Genomic DNA, 20,387 nt, shown 5'->3' on the forward strand with positions numbered 1-20,387 from the left:
TCTCTTCAATGATTTCCAATGGACAAACTGTGACTGTTCCCTCAAGTGACTCCCGCCAAGACCTTAACCAAGTGAAATGTGCGTGACCGTATTCCTCATTAAGTGTGCATTTCTGAAGGCATTAGTTATTTCATTATTTATGACTTCTACTTACAAACATTTCTACTCACAAACCTGATCGTGGAACCAATTAAGTTTGTAAACAGCGGTACTATATTGTGCCAAAAACTCTTTTCTCCCCTGAACTTCAGTTAGTCCAAGTACAGATCCAGACTTACTGATAAGCATCTTCAAGCCCTACTGAGGGTCTCAACTGCTTCCTCCCTCACCAAATTTAGCTCAGCTATACGAGAGGAAGGTCTCTAGCAGCAGCAAGAAGTAGGCAGAAGCCATGTTCATTACAATGTTCCTTCCAAGGTTAAAGAACTGTTAATACCAACATGTGACTGTGAATAATAATACATTTCTCGAGTCAGCAACTAGTATATGTGGTTTCTTCAGTTTTCTATATCTGTTGTATTATTATTGGTTTCATTATTATCATGTTGTTTATTTATTTATTTATTTATTTATTACTCTTTAATAACTTTTCTCCTTACATTTGATAACATTAAAAGTTTTTATCTGAGCCTAAAAAAACAATGCGGCCTAGCCTCACGCCAGACTCTACCTACAGTGGCCCCCAGGAGTTTGAGATCCCTGCTTTAAGGACAGCAAGAAAATATATTGCTGCAGAAAACTGTTATACATTTTAGAATGCATGTTATTTTTGAAAAATTTAACATTTAGACTAGTGGCGCACCATTCGATTGACCATCAATTTCCAAAGAAAAGTAATTGATTGACACATATCAATGCCTTTTTGTACCGATCACAAAAAAATATCACCCTGTAGCCAACTTGAGACCAGCTTGTGTGTCCGCTCTCCTTTTTCTTCACACTGCACGTGTCACAGACTAAACCAGTAACTTACGTAATCATAATACTGGATATGTTTATATATATTTTCTGAACTATCGAACTGAAATCATGCCCTGTTTTGGTATAATAAAAGGAGGAACATTTGGATTGCATGTTTTTTTTTTAAATCATTCATTTTCAGAACCGCTTACAGATTAATCAATTATTAAAATAATCGTGACCAGTGAGGAGCAGTAAAATTAAAAAATGTGAAGCTAATCCATGTAACCACTATCAAAATATGCATCAGATAAAATCATTAATGAATGATCTGTATTTTTCTGCATCATAACCCCTGATTGGAAGACCACTCATTTCAGGTTTTAACGTAAATCTGTAACATTCTAAAAAATGTTTTCGTTAATTTGTGATGGAAAACAAGACAAACTGCAGGCAAGTACAAAAAAACAACAAGAGTTTATTTTAACCATATTTTGTGTATGTACTACAAACTCTGGTCTCTATAATCAATCTCCATATCTTCTTAAAGGTCGTGTAACAATTCTTACATGAAAATCAATCTCTTAGTCTTTTACAGCACATTGCTTTTTTAGACGGCTGGTTGGTACAAGTAAAAACAAATCTGAACAAAAACAAACAGCCACAACAAAAAAACACCTGTTATTGATTATTTTAAATGATGCAGTCTTAAAAATTTATGTTTGTATAAATCTACAACTACAACTGCATTTTGTCTCAAAAATTGCTTATGTCAAAACAGAAATATTTCAATATTTTACACACATCAGGGAGCTTGACTAAAATGCGATTATTTCACCATTTAAATTTCCATACAACAAAACTGCAAATAAAGACAAAATTGGAGTAACAGACTTGTGTGTAAAATGAGTAGAACCGGAGCATCAAATAAATTAACTAGTAAAGAGAATTATTAATGCAATTTCATGATTATTGTGTGGCCACCACAGAACACAATTGTGTGGCCAGCACAGAGCACGATATAGGATAAAATTTTAATTGTCTATGGAGTGTGGACCTATATCAATTAATTAGTCATGTATGACATTTGTTTTACGTGCAGCACACATGTATGACGGTTTCTTTTAAGCACTGCCAACTTAATATTAGTAGCCGATACAATATTGATACAAACAGTGGGCATGCTGGGTAGACTCACTATCTTGTGCACCTCAAAGTGCTCATATTCTATATTGATGTTTCATAATCCTGGAGGGGGAAAGAAAATTATTCGTCTTCAGAAGTACCATTGAGGTGAGAATGTTTTTTTTTTTTTAATGTAAAAATGTTCTAAATAAAAATGATGTGATTTCAATAAGAGTTATTGTACACAAGTTAGGCTATGTTAAGTCTGACGCCACTGATTTGACTGCGGGTGTGTAATCTCTATCATTGGAACCCTGGTGTGAACCAAACAAGCAGACCATGACCGCTTCAAGAAGTGCTCGCTGTACCCTTGCGAGTGAACTCTGGTGCAAAATGGGTCACTTCAGCTCAAATGTGAATGCAGGAAAGACCAAAGACATAGACCAATGTTAAAATGAAAACTCCACAAAAACAAACAAACAAAACAAGCAGAGATTCAGGGTGTATCATGTACACAGTACAGTACAGTAGACAGTACAGCAGAGCCCGCATATTTTTGGTTTGGCATCCTTTGTGGATTGTTAAGTGACCAAAAAAACAAGAGAGAAAACTACTTTCCACAGTCTACTAGACTATATGGTCTACATACATGGTATTTATATTGTATTTAAGTGTCTCATAAATTGAAAAAATGGTTACTGTCAAAAACTAAAGTAGCTGTCCGTTAGAAGTCTGTTGTGTGTGTGTGTGTGTGTGTGTGTGTGTGTGTGCGTGTGTGTGTGTGTCTGAGGGGGTCCTAATTTATGACTGATGTCATTTGAAATTACTGTGTACAGCATGTACGATATTTATTGTAATGAAGTTTTTTTATCATGAGATAACAACTGGTTAATCTTATTCATAAACATGCCAAAATACTCAACCAAAGCTGTGCTGAAGTTCCACCTGCAAACACTCTCTCACCTGATCTACAATTGTAAAATCTGTGATTGACAGCTGAACTGCAAAGAAAAGATGAAGCGCCCATGTCAACACTGGCTCACAAGAGAGACTGACTGTGGCACTGAATCCAGTGGAGGGCGTAACAGCAGTTTATCTCCCACCACCAGTTTCTGTTCTCACTAAGTGAATCCAGCAGTTTTGGGTCAATATACACCAAAGTGCCAATCACTGTAGCAATAACAGCAACAACATCAAGACTTTAACATAAAAAACGCAGCCCCTGAAGCATCCTTTGTTGGCACTATCAATGTGCAGTAACTCCCGTGCAGTCAAATTTTCACCGCTATAATCATTCATTCATTCATTCATTCTTTCATCGTCTGAACCCTTATTCTCATGAGAAATGCGGGCATGCCAGAGCCTATCCCAGCAATCTTTGGGTGGTAGGCGGGGTACACCCTGAACTTGTTGCCAGCCAATCGCAGGCTCTAATAATTCACCATCTTATAATTATTGACATCTGGTCAGGGACTCTACATAGTCTTTGTGCATGCTTAGCTGTAAGCTGTTTATTGTGTTTGGAAAAGTATAACAATGTTTGAAGATGTCTGTCAGCATTTGAACAATTATTTAAGTGTTTTGGGAATATAGTTTGTGCTATACCTATTGTTTAAACTATTAATAAAATTAACTATGATAATATTTTCGGGTAAGCATCAGTTTTTCACAAACATTTGCTGGACACCTGTTTGGGCCACTGTATGACATGACTATCTCTGCTTGTCAGTATAGTGTAGGTTAAACAGATTTGCAAAGCCATGTGTTTCTTAAATAACAGTAAAATATATTTTATATAAAACAGTACAATAAAAAATAAAAGCCAATGGACACATTTTTTGTTTTAAAAACAGAGGTTTTTTTTTCTCAAAATACATCACAAACGCTGCAATATTCTTCAACACCTGGGCTGTTAATACACTTGTACACTTGTGTCGTTTGACTAAAGTTTAAGAATGGCAATATTAGTACAGTGATCTCGCTGCATCTTTCATTATCATTATTTGGGAGGTAGGAGGTTGGCAAGGTGGGAAACCATACACAATTCTAAGTTGAATACACTTGAAAAGTGTTGGGCTTTCCCGATTGCCCACCGAGCCCCTCAAGTTATGTTGCTTGGCATTATTTTTCATGATGGGCTTTTGGGAACGCTTTCCTGAAAAGGGTCCTTTGCACAATTGTGCCCTTGGGCCAAACTGGTCAATTAAAATGTAAATGGAGCCGTGGGAGTAAGGCAGGTGTAGCATAAACATCTGGGTGGTGCCCGTTTCCCCACATTTAGCCACAAAACCGGCTGCACAGGGCCAAGTTGTGTGGCTGGCAGGAATAGGGTGTGTATGAGGAGCTGCCAGGCACTGCCCATGTGGAAATGTGGTACGCGGATTACAGGCAATGTGCTGAGACAGCTGTATAAAGGGTTTAAGCTCACCAGTCTACCTGCGAGCATGCAGTCCTACAGCCCTGTAGATGAGATAAGGGGTACATGCTTTAAAAGGGTAGCTTAGGAAGCTTGGAAACATACGGAAAGAAAATCACGGGTATCAGTATGAATAAGGATGACATATTGTAAATGTTTCAGTTCACTTTCTTGACAGTTTTCTTCCATTTTGCCTTGCGTTTGAGATCTGGGTGGTCATTTGGAAGCTGGGAATTTGAGTATAAGATTCTTCTTCTGCAAATTAAACGCATGGGATAAGTGGAGAGAAAAAATAAAATATTCATCACAGCTACATGTCATTCTTAATCCTCAACGGTATTTTTGTTTCCAATAGGAAAATGTGGGACATATTGCTCATATGTCACAGTCTGATCAAATATTACTGACAATTCTGCTTAACACCTTGAAATAAGCGGTTGCTTAATATTTATGTCATGCAGTCATTGACCGTTCAGAAAATACTTTACCACTTACTCCACAGTTGGAGAGAAATGCCGTGTGCTCTCGATTGTTTGGGAAAACAAAGTTGACAGTTTACCAAAAACAGTCTTCTTGTTTCATTTCTTTTGGACCTATTGTCGCTAGGCATAATCTACGAAACATGAATCAACCAATATAATGAGGGGAGGGGCAGGGTGCGGGACAAAAATTAAATGTTGAAGGAAAAAATAAATGTTTTCCCTTGATTTAACAATAGTCTTTGTTTTTAAATAAATAACTTCTTTAAAGACACTTCTTGTAACAGACATACCCTAATTACCAAAATCCCTAAATGAACATCACCAAGCACTGATTGGTCGAACACACGGTGGTTCATTCATGTTTGAGTCTTGCTGTCATTCCATTATTTGAGAAAATAATGTTCAGATTTGGGTCTCTTGTACATTGTCTTTTGAGTTTGCCCGGATTAACAAAGGTTCATGCGCTGAGCTGTGTATGGAGTTGATAGTGGAGGCATGGTTGTATGCTGTTTTGTAGGCGTTGTAATGGTTTAGGTGCTCATGTTCAAGAGGAGGCAAAGTCAGGTGGCCCTCCATGCCGGGTCCTCCTGTAACGCAGTCCTCGTCCACATTAATGATCTCAATAGTGCGCGTGGGCACGTGGTGATTCTGCTGGTGGTGCTGTTTACGCATTTTGTAGAAGATGATCAGCATGACAGCTGCCATGAGCGTAATTGCAACAAAACAGCCGATTATGATCTTGGTTGTCTTCATGACCTCATCCAAACCATTGAGGGAGCCTTCGCCACCAAATTCAGTGACAGGGATTGTGTAGGTCTTCTCTGTGGCACGGGTAGAGACAGGGGTCTGCACTGTGGTAGTTGAAGAAGTGGCTGAAACCGACTTCCATGTATGAGCCGAGGGAGTGGGGCCTCCCTTCTGTTGCACAATTGTGGTGAAACCTTCATTATGTGGCGTTTCTATCGTCTCTACGGTCACTGTGGTAAAGTAACTGAAGCTGCTGTTTTCAGTTGAGGACACATTGAGTGTGGCGGACGCTGTTGTGTTACCGGCTGAATTACTGACCATGCACGTGTATGTCCCAGTGTCTTGCATGGTAACGTTGGTGAAGTTCAGAGTGCCATCATTCAGCACTGAGATTCTAATCTTGTATGCACCGTGCGTCATGATGGAACCATTGGGTGTAATCCAGCTCACAGAAGTCAAAGAGCTGGCTCGACATTTCAACTCTGCAGCGCTCCCCTCTGTCACATTTAGGTCAGCTGGGGGCTCCACAATAACAGGAGCATAACAGTGAAAGTAGTTTTGGTCAAGCTCACCAATGTAGCGCCCTTTATGGGGAGCTGGGGAGCTGCAACGGGCGCAGCAGCTGGTGTTTGCTGGTACCATCTCCTTGAGCCACCAACTAAGCCAGAGGATGTCACAGTTACAATTCCAAGGGTTGTGGTGCAAATGCACTCTCTCCAGATGATGCAAAGGAGTGAACAGATCATGGGGCAAGAGTGTAAGGTTGTTGTGGGCTAAATTTAGCTCCACTAATGACTGGAGATCATCAAATGAGTTTCTCTCTATAGTCTGGATTTGGGCATGCATCATCCATAGCTTCTGGAGATGAATGAGCCCCTTAAAAGAGCCAGGCCGGACCACAGACAGCTGGTTCCCTGACATCTCCAGCTCATCCAGCTTCACCAGGGGAATAAGGTTGGGAATTTCCTTCAGATTGCACATTCCCAGATTTAAGTAGCGAAGATTGCTCAGCCCTTCAAAGGCTCCCTCAGATATGTAGGATAGCCTTTTAAGCTCCCCAAGGTCCAGCCGTCGTAATGAGGGCACCCTGTTGAAGGCATAGGAAGGAATACTCTCAATGGGATTATTCCTCAGCCATAGCTCCTTTAGTTTGGACAGGTATTCAAATGCCCCATTTGGGATGGTGGTGAGGCGATTATCAAAAAGCTCCAGGGTATTGAGGCTAGCAAGTCCATTGAAGGCTCCAAGCTCAATTTTGCGTATGTGATTTTTACTCAGCTGTAGGATCTCCAAATGTCTTAGGTGCTTGAAGCTGTCCACTTTAATGACCTGGATGAGGTTTTCTTGGAGATTCAGGTAGCGTGTGTTGGTAGAAATGCCATCAGGGACCTCTCGTAGCCCCCTCCGTGTGCAGATGACTTTGCTGAATTGATTACTACAGGAGCAGACAGAAGGGCACGTCTGAGCACGAACCAGACCCGCAACCACCAAAAGCTGTAGGGCCAGGAGCAGCACAAAAAAAGGGTTGGACAAGGCCCGGTTCCACCTAGGACCTCGCATCATCTGCTGCTGCTGAGAGGAGGTCATCTTGTTTAACAATCATAATTCATTGACTGGTCCTCCACTTGTTGGAAAGAGGATCGGGGACAGCTGGAATGAGATTAGACACGAGACAATATGTGTTAGATGATGCACAGGTCTTTTTAAAATCATAAAGAATCAAAATAAACTGCAATCATCATAGTGTATATCAGTATTTGGTGGTACAGCACAATCGCATTGACTCTCTTATGGAGTATATGAGATTAAGAAAGGAGCAGAGCAGCAACCAACATTTGGACTATCATTTGGATTTGATATTAGAGGCTTCAGTGACCTGAACAAGGAGAAGGCAACTCAACTACAGATATGCAAATATAGTGCTCCTAATGGGAGTGATAGATAGATTAAAACAAATATGTGTGCCTGAGTGTAATTGGCAGTAGTGTATTTGTATGTACTTATTTACACTTTTCAAACAATATTTTTAAAACTAGTATCTAAGGCATATATAAAAGGCAGGTTTACTAGACGAAAGTCGACAAATATTTTCAAAGAAAAAGTAATAATTAATGTGACTAATAGAGGCTCTTTTGTAACCACAAATTCCTATTTGAAACGACAGCGATAAATCAAAACGTCCAAATTAAAGTACCAGAGGAGGTGGCACTATTACAAAGCAATTAGGACATGCCAGGTTTACTAAGACAATTTTAGGGATTTGATTAAAGTTTTCATTTTGCATGACGGAATATATATATTTCACAGAATATGACAATTTCTCTTCGCCTGTCAAAAGTACAAGTGGCCGAAACAAAAAGGAATGGGGCTGATAGAGAGAATTATTATTTCAGACAAATGAACCAGTGTCCATACTGCTATTGTCATTTGATCATGCAGTGGGAAATTAAGATGTATTTTTTTTGGTTTCAATAATCTGTGAAATTAGACAGACCCAGGCCATGATGTAATACTTTTGTTCATATGACAAACAAGTGGATTAAACTCATATGTGCTCTGTTCTGGGTTGTGCATCAGATCCAAATGTCAATATAAATGCTTTCTCATATCTGTGCTTATTTTCAGTCTACTGCAAAATAAAGCAATTCCAGCACATTTGAAAAGGAATTTTGTTCCCTGGATCCCTCACTGGCGACAATATGCCAGACATGTTAACTTCTTTCTACATTCAGGTTTTTCAGATGAGGCCACCACCTCACAAGAGGCTTTATGTATTATACCTTTTTTTTTGTTCTCTTTCATTGAATCCATTTAGTTTTCTTAGGCTGATTTTTATGGCACAAGAACATGAGGAAAATTAGCCTTGGCTGATGATGTTTATTACTATATGAGAGTGACTTATTGTTTTTATCCTGCATGATATGCAGGAGACACAATGATGGAAGAGTATAGAATGAGAGGCATATATTATAGGGGAAGGTTGGCCAGTGTTCTACACTTGAAAGAAAAAGAGTGAGGACAGAGAGGAAGAGATTAATGAGATAAAAATCAAATCAGGTCACTTCATGATCATGCCTCCATTCTTCCAACAGCTCTAAATATAAACTAAAACCTGCTTGATGGGTTCGTGCGGAGTAGTGATACGCACCATATCAAACACCGTTTGCACATTCCCTTTCCCATATAAATGTTGCATGGCTAATTCAAGGCACAGAGCTGTAGTTCTCAATCAATAATATTTTTTACAATGGCTGTTGCATTACTCATGATTTGAGTCATAGTATTGGATTTCACTAAAATAGGGAGAATCATTCTCTAAAATGGTGTCCATTTAGGGGTCTGCAACTTACAGCTCCAGAGCTTCATGTGGCTCTTTGATCCTTCTGCTGTGGCTCTCTTAGACTTTGGCAAATACAGCAAATAAGGAGTCATTCAATTATTCATCATCCAAGCCGCTAATCCTCATGAGGGTCGCGGGCATGCTGGAGCCTATCCTAGTTGACTTCGGGCAGTAGGCGGGGGGCACCCAGGATTGGTCGCCAGCCAGCAGGGCATACACAGATGAACAACCATTCGCAGTCACACTCACACCTAGGGACAATTTGGAGTGGTCACTTGGCCTATCGGATGTCTTTGGAATGTCGGAGGAAACAGGCGCACCTGGGGAAAACCCGCACAGGCACTGGGAGAACAAGCAGATTCCACACAAGAAAGATGGGACCGGAATTGCACTGTGCTGCCCACCATGACTATGTCGAGGAAAAAAAAAATCTCAAGAAAAGAGAACATTTACTCCTCCAACCGACATGAACTTTAAATACAAACGATATACAAATGATCATTTACAATCTTGTGATTGTGAAGATGTCTTACGGCCCTCGTGACCTAATGGTAATGCAGACGGTATCATTTGTTTGCTGCAGAGGGATAATTCAAGTTTGACTTTCATTTCATGAATACAAATCGACAATGACTATCTTCTTTGAAAGTAAGCCTCAACCAAGCATATTTTTTTTCAGGATTTAGAATGCTTTTGATACAAACAGATTTTTTATTTTTTTTTGTAGTAGCTCATAGGTTTCATAAATGCTTCATAGCATCAGGTAAAAAAACCAACAATCAAAAATAAGATGTATGCAGGGTTATCTGCACTTATCAAAAGAGTTTATGGCTCCCAGTGACTTTTTTTCCTTCTATGAGACAGCGGCTCTTTATGTATGAAAGGTTGCCAGACTCTGATTAGACAAAAATGGAGGACCCCCTCATAGTATGGAAGCATCTCTTAACCATGGCTACAGTTGATGTGGCTGTAATTAGATGACATAGCGCAACACAATTGTAACCCGGCAATGATTTCGACAAATTGTGACCCAGTACAATGCTGACAAAAAGAATGTTAATGAGAGACATGAATGACTTTGAATTGTCCCTGGCATTATCTATCATCTGTTATAATATTTTGTGTTGTGAAAACTTTATTCCTGTGATGTTTCTTTGTCAAGCACTCAACCTGCATCAAGCTCATCTTTTAGAAAGTGAGAGTAGAGTAGAGACTGAAACTTCACATCTCAAAATGAAAAACGCAAGCAAAATGCTAAGTGTGTGGTACAGAACTAAACAGTAGTATTTCAGATTTGATTTAAATGAAAATTTTAAATTGGGATAAATTGAGCAGTTACACGTCATCACTGGCATTTCATTTCATTTATTTTACTTGCCTACTTTAAGAACTTCATTCTCATGTATGATAAGGTTGGTTTCATTTGAATAAATTATGAGAGCCGAATTTGCAAGACAAACTTATTTCTGGTTTGTTCAACCTCACATTGCACGTTTGACATTTGCTTCAGTGTTTTTCTGTGGTTTTGTAAGTAATTTAAATATGCATCAGCAAAGTGAGGTCAGCTCATTCTTCTGAAGCTGTATGAGTAGTCTCCGGAGATCTGTTGAAACATCAGAGTCTGACAGTGGTCTTTCTACTGAATAATATTGCTAAATCCTGTGTTAATGCTCACACCACCAAATATATCATTTTAAATCAGGGATGTCTTGCTTTTGGGTTTATAACTTGGTTTTATTCTTGCAGCGATTGACTCCTTTATTCTATGCTGGCTCTCGGATTTTAGTGTTCACTAGAAGCCGAGAAGAAAGGAACATACAAGTATGTTCAAACGTAGTATGTTGTCTTCACATAAGAGGCTGGCATTGTTGTTGATTAGTAACTATGGCAAAGTTGATCAACTCTGGCAATGAATTATGTTATCATACAATACACCTGACAGTCATAAGGTCCTGGGATTGATTGTCATTTCAAGCTCTCCTGTGTACAGTTTACATCTTCTCCAGATGCTTATATGGTTTCCTCCTACATTTAAAAAAAAACGTGCATATTTAGTTCATTGTAGAATGTAAATTTCCTAAAGGGTTCAATGTAGGTGTCAATGGTTTGCCAGATTGGCGAACAACCAGTCCATCTTGTATCCTGTTCTTACCAAATTCAGCTATGGATATAACCTAAACTAAATTACTGAAATCACACTAAAATTACATGTTTGTATCGAAGACAAATCACAAACTTATGTTAGCCGTTCTTAGTTGGGACCTCAATGTCAGTAGTTTGTTGAATCAGCTTTGGTGTATTTTGGCATACTGTGGCACATGCTGCATTTTCATGGTCTTCTGAATTTTTAGTTCATAATAAATTTAGGAGGCATTTTTTGATTCAAGACATTATGGGATGTCTTCATAAAAACACATTTGTTGGATTCAGGCACAGTTTGACTCAGTCACAAAACTGGCGATGCCTTTAAAAACACACTCTTGCTGTGCCAGTGAAATTCAAGGGTAGAGGCAGAAATGAATTGTCTTGCAAAGTCATCATCATTTTTTTACATTTTGCACCTTTATCATATTTATGTGTACTACTTGTACGGTGCCAAAAATATAGAGCGAAAGGAGGTTGCAGGCATGAGCCCAGAAATCCAAACTAATTGTCAATATTGAAATATACATATTAACAATACAGTTTAATGGTGAAATTATTATCATTTAGGGTTATAAATGGAGGAAAAAGCTTCTGATAGTGCTTCAGAGACTGCTGTCCCCAATGACCCAATAATAGGATGCTGAAGCTCCGATGACACAAGAAATTACACACATTTTACGTAACAGGAAAGAGCATGTTAGTAAAACGGAAAGGATGCACGTGATGAGGAAAGCGGAAACATTCATTTTATTCCTGCCGGCCATTCACAGTTACCATGTTTTGACATGATGTAATAGGTCAACTGGAAATGTCCTTTGGCAGTGGAAGCTGAGCGGTAGTGTGTTGCCACCTAGTGTTGTGGAGTGTTGCAGACATTGCGTGGTAAAAATAACTAAACAAAACACTTAGTAGAGAGAATCCGGATGAAATGGGAAAATCATGCAAAGCAAAGCCAAAATCTACGTTCTTGAGTTTATTACTCTTCTCTCTTTCTCAATGCCAATTGGCCAGTGGAACACTGGTTGAGTCCCTTTCATCACATCAAGTGTATTGCGTCTCACACAAAGAGTGAGTTCTTACCTGCCAAGTCAATTACAGTTCAGTGGTCTTCTGGTCATTCTCATTTAAAACCCCCAATCCAACATAATACTGGCCCTGAAATTGAAGGAGGAAAAATAAAAGTTACCACATCTTCAACATACTGTGCTTTTATTTTCTGTGGAGTACAATATGAATAATGTACTGTGTTGAAAGCTTGGTTCTATTTTTTTTTTTAAACAGCCAAGCTGTAAAGGATGTAATAAAAAATCTCTTCACGATCTTCAAATAGTCAGTGTCATGTAGTAATTTGTTTTTCTGTCAACATGTTTCTATGCATGATCTGCTGATGTCTATAATTCTATATGATATATACATACATGTATAATGTACATACCACATACACACACATAATGTGTAGATATACTACGTATATGTAGACCACAAACAGCAGAGAAACAAATAATTGCCATCTAATTATTATTTGATCCAATGACCACGTCCCTGTCATAAACAGAGCTGCTGCTTTGACAGCAAGATTAACGTTAAGGGGATGTCACTCAATGTGATACTTTGATTACATTTTATACCAAGCGTGGATTTGAAATACAAAATATCACTATCAAACCAGTCTCTGTCTCTAATTTGCCATTCTCAATTGGGCTCTTTAGATATGAAAAAATACTGCAACTATGGCTAGCTGCATCAGTGCGAACAATATTATAGCCTATGCATAAAACGGACAGTCAAAAGAAACAGATTCTCTCAAGCAGTCAGATGTCTTTATATCCCATTTATTCGATGAGATGGTGCCTCTTTCTAGACAAATAGTCCAACAAAAATCAAGTCTGATGTCAGTGTCTTATGTGCTACAACCCTTAAATTTGGACCTGCAGGTCAGACTACATCACCTGCTAGAAATGAGCAGAAATGTATGCAAGGCAGAATCAATTGGATGCACAGTCACTCGTTCAAATGAGATCTCTGGTTCGGGGTGGACTAAGTGGTGTTCTCATGTAGGGAGCACAGTGTCCCAAAGGAGTCGTAAGTGCTGAAATCAGCTCAGTTGTGACTGTAATTTGTCATGATCTAATGGTAAATCCATCTGTATCTGCTTGAAGGTTCCTGCCAAGCTGACTCACTAAGTCAAGAGTGACCAAGTCCAAAGAATGTAAGATGTCAAAAATATGACGGCACAAATACTTCACTATTTTGCAATAAAAGCGCTGAGATAAATCAATGAGTTTAAAAAGATGCATGAAATCCAATGATTTTATTCTTTAACACAACGTGAATGCACACTGTGTTTCTTTTCCTATTTTATAATAAATGAGCCAAAGTAAGACAATGGCGACTAGATAAAACAAATTAATTGGCTTCAGTGCAAGAATTAAGACTGAAAACAATTATGTGGATCAAAGAAAGCAATTTCATTACTCCAATTATATTATTTGCATGAGGTGTGACTGAGTCAAATTAGTACATAGCAAAATCAACTCTATTAATTATGAAATTCTAATATGCTACATTTGTTAATACACTTGCACTACTCCACTTGTACTTTTGCGCTATTATACTGACTGTCTGCTGTAGGCACAATTGCACCATTTCAACCAAGTTGCTCTTATTTATTCATTGTATGTGCCTTCTTATTTTTACTTTTTTGTATTGTTTACTTGAATGTTTTATTTGTCTGTGGACCAATTGGGTGTAATATGTCCACCGTGGGATAGTAGGAAACGCATTTTCAATCTCTTTGTATGTCTTGACATGTGAAGAAATTGACAATAAAGCAGACTTTGACTTTGACATACTACTTTTGTGGCGCACTTTATTCATCTCCCACAGATAGAGCATCTGAGAGAGTGCGTGTGCGCATTTCTGTGTGTTTTTACTGTCAATAATCTTCGTCCTGTGTTTGTACTGTCAATAATCACAGTCCCGATAGCCAGCCTTGTAGCCACAAATATGTCACCGTAATATGGTACTTAACCAGTGTAACTGTTGCCAGATTTTTAGTAGTCATCTTGGATGAAACAAAACATGACTATAAATCCATTCGGAGTGACGCTGCTTCAAGTGTGGAGTGTGGCCTTCCACAAACTGCAGACAAATAACAATTTTCCAAAATTTCTAGCAAAGCCAGACCATTAGAGGAAAGTATTCTGAAAACTACTCGAATGTCTTGAAATTAGTTATACCTTTTTAGTGCCTGCCCAACAATCGGAAGTGAACTCAAACAATCAAGTAGGCTACTAGTAGCCTACATTATGTTTTTTATATGTCTGATAAAATTTTAATTTACATGCCTGCCACTGGTATGACTGAATGTATGTTTGGAGCCGTTGTACGAGTAGAAAAGTGAGAGCCTCCCTAGTAATCAGCCAAAAAGTGTGTTACTAGGCACCTTTTCTGCCTTAAGCACGCAAAGTGAAGATAAACAGGTGGTGAACAAGCTATCAATGAGGCCACAAATATTCAGAGGAGTCAAAATGAGTTCCATCAGCAAAATGTCTGCTAAAAAGCAGTTTTACAAAGAGGTGCATAAGATGGAAGGCATACACTGCAGAGTAAGCATGTAAAAGAGAAAACGACCAATATTCAATTTATTTCACGAAATGTCTGTCATTTTCAAGACTGGCAAAAGCCTCTGAAAAATGCCTCTGAAGGCTTGCCATACTTCCACTGAGATACAGGAGGATTAACACGCTAAGCCGATAAGAATATGTAATACGAATCACTGATAACTAAAAATCGCTCCAGTTCCACAGAGGAAGTTGAGACACATTCTTTGGGGGATGGGGTGTAAAATGTATAGTGGGGTATAACATTAAAAGAGCAAATGTGAGGTGATGCTGAGAAAATAAATCCTTCAAGTGGGACCAAAGGAGAATACAAATTAAAATTAGTGCCAACAGTGCAAGAAAAAACTGTGGAGGCACATTTTAAACAGGTACTGTGTTCACACTTGCCATGCTTTGTTCGCCGTGAAACAAACTGCTACAATTGGTCAATTGTGAACAACATCCAATCTCAGGCAGATTGCAACTGTTTGAAGAGGTGTTCTCAGTCCTCTTTGCCAAGACTTTATGAAAGCAAAAAAATTCAATAGAGTATTCTCCAATGACCAAGCCAATTGCATGAATTGGAAGACAAAAGGACAAAAACACAGCAACTGAAGTGGCTCTACAGAGAGCCTGTCATAGGATTTTCAAGAAGGAAAGTCGAATTGATTATGTCTGTCATCTCTGGACTTCATCCACTCATTGACTGCAAATGGCTTTTATTCCAGTTACTTAAAATGGTTTCAACTCTGTCACTTGGACAAATATGTACTATTCAACCCCTGAAAATGAGACTCAGTATGTGTGTGTGTGATACGCAAACACATTTGAAGAGCCTTTGAAAATATTTCAGTTGGAAATATTAGTTAGTTGATAGAGTAAAAAAAAAAAGACAAAATAAATTTGTTAACGAACATTTCTTTAAATGAATTTGAAACGAAAACATTTTGAAAAAGATAAAGACCAACAAACAGCTCTAAAAGGAAATTAAAACTAACTGAATTAAAAAAAGCCAAAACAAATTAAAGTATAAGAATAATAACAATATAATAATATTGAACAAAATTAGACTGTCTGCTGAGTTTCAAAAGAACAAAAAAGCAATGTATATAATTTATGAAATGAAGGAATCTTTAGGAAACAGAAATACAGGAATTTCTTCATCTTACTCAAGCGCAGCAATATTAATGATGTAACTTGACGATAAAGAGCGACTTTTGGCCAGTGTGGTCCGAGATCACCCTGTTACAATTTTTCAGTACTTACAATTTATACCAGTATTCATGTTGCCTTTGGGTCCTATAGCAGCTCTAGTATGTGACCCCAGTTACTTCTTGTCCGTATATATTTTGAAACACAATGTTGCAACAACATAAAAATGATAAATACATATAATATACTGTAAATACATAATGCACAAAACACAATACCCAAACCCATCCCACAACCCTGAACGCCACCTTCTCTTTGGTCCAGCAACCTAATATTCCAACCACGATGTGGCCACATTTGCTCACAAAACACAGCACAGATGCTATATTTAATCACACAGAGCACAAACTGATATCTTCAAAATGTGATACCGTTCAAGGGTGGAGATGAAAAAAATAAGAGCACTGGAAAATGTCTGCTGGTGGTTTGGCAAAGGGCATGCTTGAGCTGTCACTGAATTGGAAAGCTCAATAGCCTCCATTCAAGCCAACGTGTGAGGCAGTGACTCTTGTGTATGTCATGTGCTCTTGCTAGTGTGTGCCCTGTTTACTAAAGAAATCTTACCCACTATGGGGTCTTTCTATCACTGTTAACAAAGAGAATCTATCAAATTGTGATTAACAGAATACTCACTATATACGTACATCAGAAGTGATTATAATCTTTTTTAATAATAATTTTACATAAAAAATACATTTAGGTCCACGTATACACATGGATGCTCCAAGGTGCTCAAGCACCTCTCTTTTTTTCGTTGATCAATATTAGATTTTTTTTCCATTGAGACCATAATCAGTAATTTCACTGGGTTACTTTTCAAGGTCACCAGATATTGGAAAAGTAGTGTAATGTGCTACTGTTTGTGAATATGTGGCAGTTATAAATTAGGCCATAAGAGAAAAAATGGTGCTGATTCAAAGCAATGAAGTAAAAATACAAAACAAAAAAATAAAACAAAAAAAGACTGCAGGGCAAGACCTCGGGTTGAAGGTAGAACTTCACACATTTACTGAGACAATTATGCGCATCCTCTTCCAAATAAAAGTGCTGAGCAACATCACACACTGAATCCAATGTTTCCTCTACCTATACCTTGGGGAGGTGGCCTGCATAATCTGTATTTTTGCTATTTCTTACCTCAAACTCAATGCATGAAGCGGTATATATGAGAAATCTAACATTTTTTCTGGAATTACGTCAAAACCTCTGTTCATGGAGTGCACACTAGTTGTTTAGCTATCCCACATTTGGTTTACTTGCCGATGGGTTTCTGAGACTCTCAGCGGCGATTGAGTGGCTTTTTTGAACAAATGGCTTTAGCTGTTTCCTCTGTGCAGCTATTAAAACCAAACATTATAAGACATGTGAGAAAGTAACATAATTTACAGTAGGCCTTTTAGGGCATCCCATTTTAGGATGAAAGAAGTTCAGATATTGCATTTAAGCATTATTTCACATCAAACAGCACCATTGGAGCCTATGTAGAGTCTCCATCCATCCAGCCCCACAAAAGCAATCATTGCACTCACCAGGCAACCGCTACCTTTCAGTAGGGTGAGTGTTGCCACTCAATTCCAAATCGGCTCTATGCAAGAGCTCATGAGTAAGTTTATTTTTGCAGCAATGGTATTACTTAGCCGAACCTTTCATGACTGACTCCTGGAGTATAAATTGATTGAAATGCTGACATTGTACCAGAAAAAGTGCTAAATTGATAGTCTGATTAATGCATTCTAAAGGAAGAGAGTGGGGAGTGGCTGATGGTGTAGGGGTAAAATTGCTTGCCATGTGTGCCGACACCGTGAGTTTGATTCCCACATATGACGGTGTGAATGTGTGTGAGTGACGAAAAAAAAGAAAAACAAAAAAGAGTGTCATTTTTTATAAAACGTGTTCTTTTGAATGTATTCCTACTGAATTGAAGGCGTATTACTAATTTGATTTACAAAAGACAATCAGAACCAGGCGTACCCGATCAAGATGTTCTTTCCTCTGTTTAGTTTTTAGCATGAAAGCCTGGGATTACATAGAAAGGCTTCCTCGTCCTGGATAAGTGGCCAGGAATTTCTCAAACACAGGCTGAGGGAGAGTGACGCATAAAGTAAACAAATGATGGGTGATTTCAGGAAAAATAAAGGGAACAAGATGATTGCTATATTATTGCCCTTGTGTTAAGATAATTTTAGTTTTGATAATTTGTTAAGATAACTAAAATTAGCCTCTGTGTCAGTCAAAATGCCTCTAAATGTTGCAGCACAGCTCAGTCCAAAATTATAAATGTTTACCTGGAAATTTTAAATCGGTTGAAGATGTGAATGTAAGGGCATGTGTGGAGCACTGGTTAGCACGTGTGTTTTTTTACGCCACATAATTCTTAGGGGTGAAAAACAATTACTACAGTAAAACAAAAATGTTGAAACATGTTTTTATTTATGTTTTACAATTTGTCCTTTTGAGAGGACATCGGGACTCGGTTATGGCAAATGTGAAAAGCTGTAAGGGCCAACAGGAACGAACGCTGTGCCATGTATGCCTTCAGAGATACGGACCAAAAAAATCCAAAAACATATGTCCTCAATAGAGGACAAAAATGAATTGCTGGGTCTCAGGAGGATAGAACGTTATTAAATTAAATTATGAATTCTTGTCTTGAACTCAAACGCTGTATGAATGTAATTGAGTGCAATGACTCTCTCATTTGATCAAGTGGAAAATCCATCATTCAAATAAGTAGCACACCAAACAAGCACTGAGACCTAAGATATGGGTAATTACACTATTTAAATACAGTTTTCGAACTATTTTGTGATATCCTAAATTGGGTTTAAACATCCCAATTTTTAAAATGTGAGTGACCCCGATACATTAAGAGCAGAAAGACAGCATGCGTGTTCTTAGAATGCTTAAAGTATGCAGTGTATTCGAGATGACAGCAACACAGCACAGCACACACAAAATGATCTCTCCATTAATAATTCTGAGGCTCCTCCCACAAACCGGGAATCTGGTGTAGTACCAAGACTGACTTGTGAGAAGCGGCGTGTGCCCATAAGTCATACAGACTGCCAAAATACAAAGAGGAAGAAAGAGTAGGAAAACAAGTTTCATTGTTGTTTTGATTGTGTTGAGTGACTCATTATGCAACAGCACAAGTTACAGGTTGCATTCTAACTGTCATTTCAGACCACAATCACTTCGGCCAAACTCAGTGCTGACAACACAATCGGGGATTTGTGATTGTAAATATTGAATGGTTTTAACATTTAAGAAAATAAATCCTGACCTTTTCGTGCAAATCCGGGAAGAACACATAGCAATGTGTGATAAGTGACCAGGATAATATTTTAGAAATAATAAAATATGATCATAATACGATTTACTGGTTTATTGGTAGCCTATGTGCTTGCCTTACTTTAGCTGCTAAAAACATCCATCCATCCATCCATCCATCCATCCATCCATCCATCCATCCATCCATCCATCCATCCATCCATCCTGTAACCATTTTTTACATCTTAGCCTTGTTTTGTAATAACTTATGATACGTATCAGTCTCAGCTTGGTGATAAATTTCATCTCAAAGGAGAATCTGATAGCCTACCGTGTTTGCATATTTTTAACTTTGGTCTGGGTCAAACCACTACAAGTGTTAATGCAGCCTACAAGCGCAATAAGGATACAATACAATATGGATGAATTATATCCATAGAACTCATGAATATAACATGTCAGAGTGTGAAAAAGGCGCCATGAGCAGGGACGGCAGAGCGATAACTACATGGAAAGTGAACCCTGCCCCTGGGAAAAGCTGACTTCTCAAAGGAGGCTGACTGAAGAGGTTATTTATTTTTTAACGTATGATGGAAAGTGAGCACTGATAGAGGGAGTCCCAGTGGAATTCATGACTGGAGATCTTTTCTCCGGGGGCTACTGTCTCCCCCCCCACTTTCTATCTCACACCTTTCTGATCTTCACCAGAGAACTGCCACTGTCTCACTGGGAGAAGAGGAGAAGAAAGACAGAGAGCTCATTCCCGATGCCATCTTTGCTTTCCTTTCAGTCAGTCTTCTTCCGCTTCATACATTTGTGGTCGGCAGAGCCCTCCTTGGTTCTCTCCACACGCAGTCAAGGCGAGTGGTTCCTTGGGCTCCTCCAAGGATTGCCTTTTGCTGTGTGGGAAGTACAGCTTCTTATCCCAGTCCTCTTCATTAATAGAATCCCCACCATACTCCAGTTATTTTAAAAAAAAGTCACTTGTCCTTCCCCTCTGGTGTTTTCCTTTCATCATTCCTTGCCTTGCGTTGGGGATGAAACAGCTGTGTAATGTCTTGTCTGACACCTTTACTCCACCAGGACCTGAGTGAATTATTAGGTGGACGAGAATGATGCTACATAAGCTTTGCAAAGCTACATCTCTG

The 20,387-nt window shown here is 38.6% G+C and overlaps 1 protein-coding gene across 1 annotated transcript in view; it reads right to left on the bottom strand.

Annotated features, from left to right (window-relative positions):
• Positions 1-1,358: 1,358 nt before the first annotated feature.
• Positions 1,359-20,387, bottom strand: part of lrrc4ca (leucine rich repeat containing 4C, genome duplicate a) — a 39,823-nt gene continuing 20,794 nt past the window's right edge. Inside the window, exons 3-4 of the mRNA XM_037254909.1 lie at positions 12,236-12,310; positions 1,359-7,320 (exon numbers count right to left, since the gene is read on the bottom strand). Of these exons, the coding sequence (XP_037110804.1) occupies positions 5,326-7,257 (1,932 nt within the window). The 5' untranslated portion in view covers positions 7,258-7,320; positions 12,236-12,310 and the 3' untranslated portion in view covers positions 1,359-5,325. The remainder of the gene's footprint in view (positions 7,321-12,235; positions 12,311-20,387) is intronic.

The sequence above is a fragment of the Syngnathus acus genome, chromosome 6, assembly GCF_901709675.1.
Source record: "Syngnathus acus chromosome 6, fSynAcu1.2, whole genome shotgun sequence".
Taxonomy (NCBI): Eukaryota; Metazoa; Chordata; class Actinopteri; order Syngnathiformes; family Syngnathidae; genus Syngnathus; species Syngnathus acus.